This window comes from Meleagris gallopavo, chromosome 1 (genome assembly GCF_905368555.1).
Source record: "Meleagris gallopavo chromosome 1, MGAL_WU_HG_1.1, whole genome shotgun sequence".
Lineage (NCBI taxonomy): Eukaryota > Metazoa > Chordata > Aves > Galliformes > Phasianidae > Meleagris > Meleagris gallopavo.
In genome coordinates this window covers 69,987,790-70,002,004 of record NC_139404.1, presented here as the reverse complement: position 1 = coordinate 70,002,004, position 14,215 = coordinate 69,987,790, and the positions used below count along the sequence as shown (strand labels likewise).

The 14,215-nt window shown below is 37.4% G+C and overlaps 1 protein-coding gene across 3 annotated transcripts in view; it reads right to left on the bottom strand.

Moving 5' to 3' along the window:
• The window catches only part of ATXN10 (ataxin 10), a 96,840-nt gene that overhangs the window by 39,711 nt on the left and 42,914 nt on the right, over positions 1–14,215 (bottom strand). For all 3 annotated transcript variants that reach the window (XM_085233088.1, XM_085233068.1, XM_085233079.1), the window contains 3 exons: positions 6,537–6,702; positions 1,639–1,747; positions 89–258 (listed from right to left, as the gene is read on the bottom strand). In XM_085233088.1, the coding sequence (XP_085089214.1) occupies positions 89–258; positions 1,639–1,747; positions 6,537–6,702 (445 nt within the window). The remainder of the gene's footprint in view (positions 1–88; positions 259–1,638; positions 1,748–6,536; positions 6,703–14,215) is intronic.

The window sequence follows — 14,215 nt, the reverse complement described above, 5'->3', positions numbered from 1 at the left end:
CCCAGTGCACTGCATGATGTTATAATACTGATAACAGTAAACATCTGTTCATATTTGAGAGTTTTGTGAGAAATAAGAATACACTTACCTTGTCTTGGTTTTCCTTATTTTTGTAACACAAGTTTCCAATCAAACGAATGAGATGAGCTTTAAAACCCACAGCTGGATGTGAAATTTCTTCTTGCCATGTCATAGCATGTGTGGTGGTGAAAATATTTACAGTCTGTTTTCCAGCAAGATGAGTTAATCTCAGGGTATCTACAGAAAAGAAAAGCACTTGAATTATTTTCCACACAAAAATTAGCATTAGTTTGCACAGAGCTTTAATACCATTTCTAGTTGTTAAGTTCAAGAAAGTCAATGAAATTTCATATTTTTAGGATTATATCAAAATAACTTCAAAAGTTTAATAAATTTTTATTTCTCAATTTGTGCTAGTGTAAACCATACAAGACTGTTCTCAAGGCCAGAAGGTACTTCTGAATCTTTTTTTCACACTTACATAGTTCACGTATGAAGTCTGAAGGCTAGTTCTGACTATCTCTGCTCTTAGAGTCACAATTTGTAGGCTACTGATGCTTCTGGCATTGTAAATACAATCTGATTTTTAGTTTAAAACAGAAAATTTCTAGAAAAGCTTGTTTTAGTTAATAATTCTTAGATAAATATGTATTAATTATGGAATTACTTTTTTTCTCTCTTCTTCAATCTGTTCCTAACTCTGTAATATGAGAAAGTATATCCTGTACATCTTGCACTCTGACCTATCATTACAAAACACCGACTGTCATAGTTGTGCAAACTGGGAAATACTAATTTATGTTACGGTAAGTGCTAGATGCCCCTGTAATCAAATACAGAGGTTATTTTTTTTTAATTTATCCTGAACCCTAGAATACCTCAAAATATTCAAAATTAACATGTGTTTCATTCATTTTTAGTATTACGTACATTTTAATATTACATTTCTTCTTCCTTCAGTATTACATATTTCTCTTTAACATCCATCAAATTTTCACAAGTTATTCAGAAAATGGTACTACATGTCAATCAAAGACAGTGCTACAATTTAGGAAGGTCATGTCAGTTATATCATCCTCCTTCCTCTCTGAGTATATAAGGTCTCTGTGGACCCATCTTGGCTTCATTTCATTTGTGAGCAACTCTCAGTTTGTTGTTTTTTAGCAGAGGAAAGTTTCCTTCAAACTAAACTTCCAAAGTCACAGAATTTGGCTAAAACTTGAACTGTATTTAGTTTCAGGAATTCAGGAAAAAGAAGGAAACAGGCTTGGAGAATTATCTTTTCCACTTTTTGAGTTACTTCTTCACACATTCAGTCCATCGAAGAACAGTGGAAGCACTTCTTTTCACACAACTTTTACTGTATAAACAGTGCAGTGCTGAGAGTTGAATAAAGGCTCTGTTGGGTAATAGGAGCCAACAGAGCAAGCTGAGCAGCAAAAAAATTCCAGGAACACATCAAATATTTGAAAATGTACATTAATTCAATCTCCTATTTATTTTTTTTAGAAGGTCAAAATCAAAATTGCTACCAGTTGTGAAAAACATGTTTTCATTCACAGAGCAACATGATTTGGAGCAAGCCAACAGCTAATAAACTCTTTGGCTTTCACTTACCTATGGCTGTTCGAAGCAAATCAGGCAAGGTCTGCAGATACTCCAGTTGTCCATTGTTTGATGTCATTTCACAAAGAATGTCAAGAAGCCGAATTGTAACCAGGGCCTCCTATAAATGAAAGCTACATTTGTGAAAATGTTTTATGAACAATATCATAAGAATATAAAAGTTCAACGATCTGTCAGAGGACAAAAACTCTTGAAACCTCAGTTTCTTTTTGTCTCCTCCTTTCGTCTTCTTGATAGCCACTTGATAGCCACTTCTGTGTAAAGAAAGGGATCTTTCTACAATGTATTACATTGAAATAATTTATTTTCTACAGTCTAACAGTGTTATATGTGCCTTGAAAAATCACGGGGAAAACAAAACAGAGGCATAACGGATGTTTTTAACAAAAACACAGTAGCTTCCACAAGCAGAAAAGCAGAAAATTACTAGCTGAGAATATTATTTCTGTATAAATGTTTTCTTTGACTTTATTCAGTAGGACCGTCCCACTTTAAAGACACAAATGCCGCCTGCAAGACACCAATTTGTTATCCGCAGGAATTCTGTAAAGTTCTGTGGTCAAATGAACTTTGGCTGCGAGAATTTACATTATTCTTGGGTAAATAGGATTCGGATCACAGATGCAGCATTTTGGTTAGGTATGAGACACAATCTTATTTGAGCATTGTTTATTCAACTAGAGAACTATATTTTCTCACAGGCTATACTGACGCATGTTTAGAATGACCATCCACTACCATAGGAGTGAATAGTAAAATTTTGAACACATATATTACTCAACAACCATATTGTGACTCCAAGAAGATGCCACACAAGGTGTGGTATGTAAATTGAAAGTAGCCTTAAAAAGTCTCATACATAGACCACATTAACTATTTCTATCTTGTTTTCTCCAGGAAAAGAATACCTTTACATACAAATATCATTATATTTTTGAATCCACATAAACAATATAGCATAATTTAAATAACCAGCAATGGTGTTTAATGTTAAAGACTACGACTATAACATTTTTTATTTCTTCCAACAACCTCTGACAACAGAAATGGGTTTAGAGGCCAGATGATAAAACTGTATTTCAACTCTCTTCCTCCCATAAGTGTACAACTCAACTTGACCTGAATTAATTCAATAAAGTGCTTTCTGTAGCACAGAAACAGTCTTTGAATAAATTGGCCATTGTACTAGAATAAAATTAGCATATCTCAACTATAGTTCAAAGAAAGCAATAAGATACTTGCATTTTTCAACTCATATTGTACTGTAACAAGACTGTAGTTTAACCAACATCCTCTTCAGCTCGTACACTTAACACTGACCTTTGTGCAAAAAAAATTTATCACAGAATCACAGATTGGTTGAAGTTGGCAGGGTCCTCTGGGTCCACCTGCTCCAACCCCTGCTCCAGAAAGGACGCCCTGTGTAGGGTACCCAGGGCAACATCCATGCAGCCTCTCAGTACCTCCAAAGAGGTAAAATCAGCAACTTCTCTGGGCACATAGTTACACTTTGCAACAAGACTGAGTTACCTGCTTAACATCCATAAAGCAAACAAGTGTCAATGGCAGCCATAAATCACTCTAGGAAGATACAGCAGCCCTTGCTGCCTATGTGTACCTCACTTTCTGCCCACTTACGTGACAAAGCTCTGTAGTAGATAATACTGAGAAAAGCCACACCTTACTTATTTCTCAGTCTTATGCTTTTTCACTTTTCATTACCATGATCCTATTTCTCTCTCCTTTAAAAAATAAAATAAAATAAAATAAAAAGTAAAAAATAAAAAAAAGGAAAGGAAGGGGAAAAAAAAAGAAAAAAGAAAATCTGAAAAAAAGAATAAAGGAAAATAAAAGAAAAGAAATAGAACAGAAAAGAAGAAAACACCTTTGTTCACTGATCTCTCCATACTTCTCTGCACTACTTTCTCTTCCTTCTGCTTATCTCATCATTTGTCTCAGGTCCACCACTGTTCCACTTGTAATTTAAAAGAGGAACAGATTGCTTAGAAAGCACAAATAAAGCCACAAATTCTTATCTACTTATGAAGCTTGAATATACATACATGTTTGCACATGTCCACATACATATTTTTTCAAACCTGTGTTTCAAACCTCTTCAGGTTTCTCTATGGCTGCACAAAAGAAAGGCAATAAGGTAGGATATTTCCTTTGCAACTCAGAGACAATAAGCTATTCAGACTGCAAAATGTTTTGAAAACTGACAGCCATCATAATTTGGATATAACCCGAGAAGTAAGCAATGAAATTACTGAAAAGTTTTTTGAACATATTTTCAGAGAGACCCAGAAAAGATGTTCTTTATAAAGAGAAATCTAGGCAAGTGTTTTATTTTACAAGTATAGCTGAAAACTAGTGAAAACAAATTAATGTTGAAGTCAGGCTTGTAATGAAAAGATATTTTAAACATTGGTTTGAACACTGCAGAAGCATGGAATTAACTTCTCATTGATTTGAGACAAAAGGTACAAGACCTAATGTTCCCTACGGAAAAAAAAGCAGCATCTACATATAATAAATTAAGCAGTGGACTTGACCCCTGAGCCAGCACTCTGGGAGTTGGGCCAGGTCAAAGACTATTCCCAGAAGACAGTTTTCAAATACGGCCTCCTAGCTGTGGAGGCCATGTCAGCTTCCTAGTGCAAGCATTGCCTGACAAAGGCACTTAGCCTCAGGGCCAAATGGAAGTCCAGGCAGAGTTTAGTTTAATATCACAGACACTGAATAAAGCATTTTAAATGACAGGCATTGTACACAATTGCTCTTTTTTTTCCCTCCAGTTAAATACCATTCTTAGGCAAAACCTAAAATATTTACCTAATCAAAGAGAAATTGGTACAGTTTTTCATCATTTCTAACAAGAAACAGTTTAATGAATTTATCTGGATTTTTTCTTTATGTACGGCAAGCATGTATCATGAATAAACGCATACAGTCAGTATACAAACACTTAAAAAAAACAACTTATTGCCATTTATCTCACTAAATTAAGCTCTTTATGGCTTATCTTGTGATCCTTAAATGAGCCTCTCATGTACCATACTTATGTGTGAAAAGGATAAAAAGTCAGTGTCAGCTGGACATTATATATCGAGAATATTACTATTCTCAATACTGTTGCCCCAAAAGATTCAAACTGGACAGACGCCTCCTTCTGCTAGGTGCAAACAAGTGTTTTTTTCCAAGAACTGAAACGACTGAATACTTGGAAAGGAACCATACAGGATTAAAAAGAAAAAAATGAAGAATAAAAAAAGATGGAACTGTCTCAGTGTATTTCCTCTTATGTCAAGCTGATACCTTTTCCAGAAGTAGTCAGTTAGGTTTGGAAATGCAGCTTAGACTATGCAGTCAGTAGTGTTTCAGGGGAAGCACAAGAAGTGAAAATCCCTTCTTTGAAAATAAGGAAAGGATTCCAGTGATTTTTTTTCTTATGCACCCAGCTATCGCCTCTCCTAAGGAGATTTTAGGTGTACATTCATAGCATTTCTCAACATACATGTAAAATACTAGTAAAATTTAAACTAGAAAAAAATAGTAAGTAAGGAAGTGCAACACATCATATAAAAACATAAAAATCAGTACTTTCCACTTACATTACAATTACGACAGCTGTTCAGAAGTATTTCTACAAAATAAACTATTACAGCTTAATTTTGCTTACCCATAAAGTACTTCCAAGTACACACAGTGTACTACAGTGGCCCTCTGTCAAGACAGAAGCTAGTTGTGACTTCTTAAATATAGCTTTTAATTATTAAGAAAATCTGTTAATTACACTTCTGAAACTAAGTATAATTCAAGTAATTCAGTGCATTTCTTTTCTCAGGCTTTAAGTATTCTGTCTTGTTGTCTTAAAAGAACAACTCATCTTCAGTTGAGCTGAAAAACTAAAAATCTATGAAAGACATCAAGAATTGAGACCGATATTACTGTCACTACCTGCTTAGAATACAATCGCCTATAGCACAACACAAAAAAGCTCACTGCAAGATATGGTGTTAATTGTTCTGTGCTCCCAAACGCATTGGTTAGGTCTTTGAGAAATGTGTTGAAAGTAAAAGGAAAAACTGGACACCAAATCATTTGAAAAGACCTCTACCCTTAGATGGTCTCAATCTTCTTAGTGTACAATATGGTGTGGCAAGTTGCCAGCAACTCTTGGATACTTCATAAGAAGGAAATAAAATAAGACCATCCAGAACTCAGCTCTGTATCTGAGGCTCCCAAAGTGCAGCCCACAAGCCACTTGTGACCCATAAAATCTTTCCTATTTAGCTTGCAAAGGGAATTTATTGTGGCCATCCTCAACAGAAACACTTCATTAAGTCTGAAGCAATAATAAATTTCTTTCAACCGGACTGGAGTTGAGGCAAGTGTCTGAGGGCTCAGGAGACAGGAGCTATTTGCCACTAAGAATCCAGTAAGCTCCACAACTTCAAGCTGAGGACCCAAGCTAACCCCAGGAGTGCCACCTTTTGAGAAGAATGAAGGTCCACCAAAGAGCCCCAGATCACACAGAGACAGGGAAGAGTCGGCAATTAAAGCCCTCCATTTCATGGTGGGTCACAAAACATTTCAGACAGCAACCTTGCATTGAGCTGATTACATGTGCATTCCATGAAGAGAACTTATGTTCCAGGTCCTGAACAGTCATGGAACATCTGTCCAACAAGCAGCCAAATGCATTTCCAAAAAATTAGTGCTGGGGAACTTACTGGCATAACCATCAATTATTGTACAAAAACAGACAGCCCTAACTGTGAACTCTATTACTGCTTTCCTCATACAAAGGAAGCTCGGGAATGCAGTCAGGTAATTCACCACTTCACATTCTAATACTGTAACATGTTTGTTTTAATTAGTCATACCTCATCTTCTGCATCTGCTGCAGAAGTCAGCTTGAGCACAGCTTTACATTTCTCTTGGAAACAGCCTGCAAGGAAATCAGCATGTCTCGTGAACACATGCATTTCTTCACTGGTAACTGAGTTCTTCTCACTCACTTTTGCCATTATCAGCTCTAAAAAAGTAACCCTAGAATCAGAAGACACCTTGTTAATTATATTCACTAAGCATTACAGAATTATCAGTTGAATAAGTAAAGAGTTGTTTAAAGTGATATAAACAATGAGCATGCTACTAACAGTGGATTTTAAAAAAACAAAGAACACTGGCAATCACTGCCTATTTGTTGGTTTATTTCTGCACACAATTAATTTAATTCATCCTCTGATGAATACAATCTGGCCAGATGTTCAAATATTTTTCTCAGGTCTACTTCAATTTCTTATGCTCTAACATAATATTATTATGCATATTATATATGTCTAAAATTCCCACCAAAAAAACTTTATAAACTGAAGTTAAGTTAAGCAAACCAAACACAGACTATTTGACAGCTTCCACATGGCCCTCGCCTTGCACAGTCTTTCACTAATCCTCCTCCCCAACCCTAAACCAGTTCAGAGAAGAAAAAGAGGAAATAAAAATTGATGTATAGGTCGCTCCGAAAGTAATATCTTCTATTTATTTCCATGGAAACTACAACTGATATAAAGAGAACAACAACAGTATTTGTTAGAGCAAATTTTCATCTACAAAGCACTTGTTTTCAACTTAGTCACCATCATTTACTATGCATTTGCACCAACCATGAATAAGAACTCTGCATGCTGTACTTGTAAAAAATCTGTGCCAGCAGAGATGATCCACTGCTTCAAAGCTGCTGTGATGGCACTGTTGCTAGGATAACGTTGTCCATGCAGTCCATTCCATTTTTCATCGGCATGAACAGATGGAAATCAGCAGGTGCCAAATCCAGACTATACAGTCGGTGTGAAAGGAGAATCCAGGCAAGATTGGCAACATGCTCCAAGATCTTCAAAATTCTATCGGGTCTGGTGTTATCCTATTGCAAAAGAAAGATTTTCTACTTCTCTGGCCTTACTCAGGAAGTTCAAGCCTTTAGCGTAGTCAGCAATAATGGCTGATAGTTTGTCTAGATACTAGTAAATTCTGAAGGATCACTCCTTCCCTATCCCAAAAGGCATCACTTTATCCACTGAGGTCTGCACCTTGAACTTATTCCTCGCAGGGGAATTCTCATGTCGCCACTCCAAGACTGTCATTTTGACTGTCATTCTCTGAAAAACTTGCAGACGGTGTTTTTTCTGTCCAAGCATTTGTGGAACCCACCTTGCACAAACTCTGAAATATTCCAACTTTGCCATCAATGTTTCCAACGTACTGCAGCCAATATTCAGCTTCATACACAGTTCCCTGTGATCATCTGATGGAGATGCTCTTCATTTTGTGGTGTGACAGTTGTGCATGGCCATCTGGAACATGGCTTGTACTTCACATGCTGTTGTCACTGCTGGAACACTACACACACCATTTCACTGTGCTAACATCCACAATTAGATCTCCCTTAACGTTCAGCAAGTGTTGATGAATGTCACTAGATGCAATTTTTTCCACATGAAGGAATTCATTCACACACTTCTGCTTCATATGCACTTTCATTTCAGACGTTATTTGTCAGACTGCATCTCTGCTGTCATCTGTCACATGGCAGCAAAACTTAACAAAATGTTGCTGAGAAGGTTCAACCTTTCCTGCATACCACCAACATTCATCTCTGACATCATATGCCAAAATAATAAAATACGAGGCATTACTTTTGGAACAGACCTCGCATGTACACTGGGCTCTTTTATAACTGTCACTAGATGGATTACTGTAAATCCAAGTTAATTATTCATATATCCAATGGGAGTAATTCAGCCTATTAAAAGTGAATACATAACATAGCTGCTCAGGTCACTTAATTTAACAATTCTAATTTATTTCTGATGTCCCTTCACACTATCATGGCAAACTCGGAGTATTTTGAGGAAAGAGAACTTTAATGTGGCAGAGGCTCTACCACAGCTTTGCTGTTGAACTCTAGCACTGAAGAGAGAGCATGGGCTAGTGGAGTTAACTGTAATTCTCTCAATCTGAAAGAGCGCTATTTACTGAACAAATTCAACAGTAGGCTATTTTACTAAAATATTTGCAATTCAAATAGAAAGACTGACACTTACATACCTGGAGCAATTTAGATGTTTTTTCTATCTTTCTTTTTCTTTTTTTCTTTTTTTTTTTTTTTTTTTTAATTCACCTAGCTGATTGTCAGAAGAGGAAGAAAAATGTCATCTTCTGTGGAAACAGCATGGTCACTGCTTTATTAACCTCACCCCTATTAATCAAGTAACAGTTACTCAGTTCTTGCTAAACCTAGCCCCAAATGTCATTAATATAGCTGCATTAAACAATTATATGAATGAGTACAAAATGCTTTTTCAATGTGGTAGCACAGAAATGTACTCAATGCATTTGCAAAAGGGTAGACTTAAGTCAGAAGTCTGTCAAACACTGGTAAACTCTCTCACAGGCTTCACTTACAAACGTGACCGAATAACAACACAGAACGGTCATTATGTTTGTTCACCAGGTTAAAACTGGGTAACACAAGCTTTCCTGTCTACAACCTGCCATCAACTAACAGTCTTAGGCTTTCAGCTTTGATAATCTAGACTAAAATGAGGCTAACTACATTGACATTTCACTCATCCCCAAAACTGGGCTAGATTTTACTCATCTGTTTTTACCAGGTTTAGAGCATTTCAAGTGTACATTAAGCTATGAAGAAAAAGCTCCTTACAGAATTTATGATTACTGGAGTTATTCCCATAAAATATTATCTCCTGTGTAACAGAACACCAGTCAGCTACCGTTGCACCAGTAAACTAAATAACCATTTTTAAAACAGACAAGCAATTCTTTTTAAAGAATTTAGAGGGTCACCCTATATTTACATAAACTGCATTAGTGATACAAAATTATTACTGCTAAGAAAATTTTTAGCATTACTCTTACTCTTCGAATACAATCAGGTACCCTGTAAGGCAGCCATAATCCTTCTGGGGAGAAATAGCAGTGATATTTAAAAGAAATTACATGCAGGCAGTATATGAAGATTTTCTGTTCTCTTGAAGTATTTGTATGTCAAGACTGTTTTATTGAGTTGTCTTCCAGGCAGTCATTCAGGACATGCTCATCTTTCCCCAGAATTTCCAGCAAGTCTGGCATTCAGCCAGAAATTTCCTGAGAGCAATGCTTTTTGTTCTAAAGCAAGTTTCCTCACATTCCTTTCTTGCACTGTTTCTCTCTGTTTTCTTCCAAGGCTCCCTAGAATTTTTCCAAGTTATTTCTCCTAAATAATACAACTTGCTCATTTATCTGATCTCACAGTTGTTTAGCCATTCAGGTGATAGCAAAATGCAAACAATTAACAACAAAACGCCACAAGACATGACAAATGCTAGTACCAGTTTTAGCATGTCTCACCACGAATTTTCATTCACTATCTGAATACAAATGTATGTGTTTATCACATTTATTTGGAATTGATTGTGCCAGTAAGTGCAGCAAGCGTTATCCTCCTTTTTCTTTCTTTTTTTTTTCTTTTTTGGCACCACATATGAAGACCTTTGTTAATCTCATGTTCCCCACCCTCCCAACCAAATTTAATTCATTTCCTCCTAAATCTAATCAAATTAGCAGAAACTTGGAACAATTACTATCAAGTATTTGCAATCATGTATAAACATGCTGTTATCTCTCAGAATCTGCAAGCAAATTACAATCTTAATGTACAATTTATACCTGGAAACTCATTATTATAAGGTACAGTTAAGTTCTGCTAAGTTCAACTAAAACCAGTAAGATACAATTTCATAATGTTATTATCATTCAACAATTTTTACTGCAAATGTGAATCATTTATACCTTCCAAAATGCCAGACAATCGTAACATTCTTTCTATAACACTGGGATATTTCGGCTTTGAAGCACTCCACTAACAACAGTGGTTCTGTAAGACAAATTAACCCCTTTCTCAAAATACTTCAATTCATAGAATGGCTTGGGTTGAAAAGGACCTCAAAGACCATCCAAGAGACACAAGAGCTGAGTAGAGGGGGACAATCACTTCTCTCTCCCTGCAGCCACATCCCTCTTTTAATGCAGCCCAGAACACAGTTGGCCTTCTGGGCTGCAGGTGCACACTGCTGGCTCCTGTTCAACTGCTCATCCACCAGGACACCCAAGTCCTTCTCCACAGGGCTGCTCTCAAGCAGTTCTCCCAGTTTGTATGAACACCTGGGATTGCTCAGGCCCAAGTGCAGAACCCTGCACTTGGCCTTACTGAACCTCATTAGGCTTTCATGGGCCCACTTTTCCAGCCTGTCCAGATTCCTCAGGATGGTTTCCCTTCCTTCCAATGTATTGACTGCACTGCTCAGCTTGGTATCATCTGCAAACTTGCTAAGGGTGCACTCAATGCCATAATCACTTTGTAGAAAGGACTCTGCTGAGTTCATTCACGCACTGTACAGATGGTGATCAGCTATGTTGACAGGAAGTATGTTTGTGTAGGTTTATGGATTTTCACTGAATTTATTACTACAAATCATATAAACTCTATTATGCTTTTCAAAAAGAAAATCACAGTTCAGTTGTGAATTTGATGCCACTTGATTTACTGTCAAACACATGGAAATACATGTTGTAGAAGTAGTCCTTTTGTATCTCGGTTAAAAAAAAAACAAACAACAATCCAGCCGTGGCATCTTTCTATGCAACATTCTAGAGTATTTAAAAATGCATTCTTTTGAGATATATGAGAAGACAAAACCAGGTCAGATAAACACATTTTGACTGTCATTAACTAGGGAAAAAAAGTGACAGTATAAACCAAAGCATAGGGAATTCATTGTTTCGAAACGAGACAAGGAGCCTTCACCGCAAGAGTGCCACATTGGTGTCCAATAAGGCTGACTGAGCCAAATAAACGGAGAAAGGACAGATGCGGTATTGAGGTGTCTGGAGAAGGCAGCTTGAGCTCATGAATAAACGGTACCTCTCAGTTACAGTGTTTTCCATCATGCACATTAAATACGCTTACTTTAAATATATTTACCAAAAAGAATTAACTATGTTGAGAAAGTTTGCGAGTACATACGTTAGCAGTGACTCTTAAAGTTGGCAGTTGCCTTAGATAACCAAGTATATGCAGTTGTATAACCACAATATTTGCACTATTTGCAGTATTTGTACTATTCAAAGCATTTCCTGTAATTGAAATCTAGTATATTTGTGATACTGTGGCCATGATGTGTGCCATAAGTAGCTCTTTTTGTTGTTGAAGTGTTTCTGGAATCTGAATTTCCCATTAAAAGACAAATTCCTGACTTCTGAAAAATTTTCTTTTTCATTTCCTAAGAAATTTAAGCAATTTGATGTTGCGTGCCTGAGTTTGCAAATTGCATGGAATAAGTACTGTGAAAATGTGATCAGCTCTTTTAATGATACTCTTGCTCTGAAAAGCGTACGATGATGTGACAGTATCTTCTATTTCTTTGCAAGTGATTACAGCAGAAACATGGCTATGGTATTGAGCCAAAAGATCGTACAAATACTTGAACTATTAGATTTGATGGCTTGGATTAGTGTTCCCAGTGGACGATGTATCCATTGAACAAATTAGCAGCAGTGAAATTGGTAGTTGAGTAATGTAACTGGCACCTCTTCTTACTACAGGACTCCTGGTGATCATCTTGTGGCAGGTTTTCATTTGTGGTAATGTTTACAGATTTACAGACACAAAATAGCTGAAGTTAATTGTGGGATCATAGTCCATGCTGAATTTACCAGTTTACAGTCAGTTACATTTACATAAGGTGCTCACAAGTATTGTTACAAATCAAAAGAATTTCAGATAAAAAAAACAATCTTCATCAATGACATAGATGATGTCATCAAGCGCACCTTCAGCAAGTTTGCAGATGACACCACGCTGAGTGGTGCAGTTGATACAGTGGAGGGAAGGGAAGCCATCCAGAGGGACCTGGACAGGCTGGAGAAGTGGGCCCATGAAAGCCTAATGAGATTCAACAAGGCCAAATGCAAGGTGCTGCACTTGGGCCTGAGCAATCCCAGGTATTTATACAAACTGGGAGAAGAACTCCTCGATAGCTGCCCTGTGGAGAAGGTCTTGGGGGTCCTGGTGGATGAGAAGCTGGAAATGAACCAGCAGTGTGTGCCTGCAGCCCAGAAGGCCAACTGTGTTCTGGGCTGCATTAAAAAAGGGGTGGCCAGCAGGGAGAGGGAGGTGATTGTCCCCTCTACTTGGCTCTTTTGAGGCCCCATCTGTAGTACTGTGTCCAGGCCTGGGGTCTCCAGCACAAGAAAGACCCAGAACTCTTGGGGCGGGTCCAGAGGAGGGCCACTAGATGATCAGAGGGCTGGAGCACCTCTCCAGAAAGGTTGAGGGAACTGGGCTTGTTTAGCTTGGAGAAGAGAAGGCTCTAGGGAGACCTCACTGTGGCCTTCCAATACTTGAAGGAAGCATATAAACAGGAGGGGAAATGGCTGTTTACAAGGGTGAATAGTGGTAGGACAAGGGGGAATGGTTTTAAACTGAGTCAGGGGATGTTTAAGTTAGATATTAGGAAGAAGTTTTTCACTCAGAGGGTGGTGACACACTGGAACAGGTTGCCCAAGGAGGTTGTGGATGCCCCATCCCTGGAGGCACTCAAAGCCAGGCTGGATGTGGCTCTGGGCAGCCTGGTCTGGTGGTTGGTGACCCTGCACATAGCAGGGGGGTTGAAACTAAATAGTCTTTGAGGTCCTTTTCAACCTAGGCCATTCTATGATTCTACAATATGATTCTATGATTAGATTTACTGATGTAAAACAAATAAACAACCTAACCCATTCTTGGCTGTCCTCAAGAGAATTACAAAAACAAAAAAACAGCCTCTCCCACTAACTACTTTGGAGCTACGAGATATGATTTAGAGGCTTGTGATAGTAATGGTAGTGGGAGGATGGTTGGACTGAATGATCTTGCAGGTCGTTTCCAACCTTGCAATTCTATGATTCTACACTTGGTTAATGAACCTCTATCAGTAGGCACAGTAAGCACACACTTCATTTTTTGTTTTCAGTTGGTTAACCTAATGAAAGGAGAAAGAAGGAAAGTATATCCCTCATTATTGCCATCTCTCACCTGCATATCTATGCTATCTACCTCAACTTATAACATTGTATTTCTTTTCTGTATTTTCTTATTCCTCTATCCTCTGTCTGAATGATCATTTGTAATAACACTTTGGTTTTAGTCAGATAAAATTACAAAAAAAAAAACCCATAAGACACAGGGATTTTTTTAATGTGCTGTCTTTTACCTGCAACTTCCGTAGGCAAAGGGGGAAGAAAGTAGCTATTTTGAATACACAAACACAGGCTCACATAATGTAAGAATATTCTAATATTATTTTTAGTCCTGGAAATACTAAAAAGATAAAGTACTCATAAGCATCGGCACATCTACTTCTGTTTGTTTTTTATGTTCCACTAACCAGCACTAGGTATATTTCCATTTTCAGTAAACGCTTCTTTTTCATTTCTTACAAATACAATGGGAGCATGAACAGAT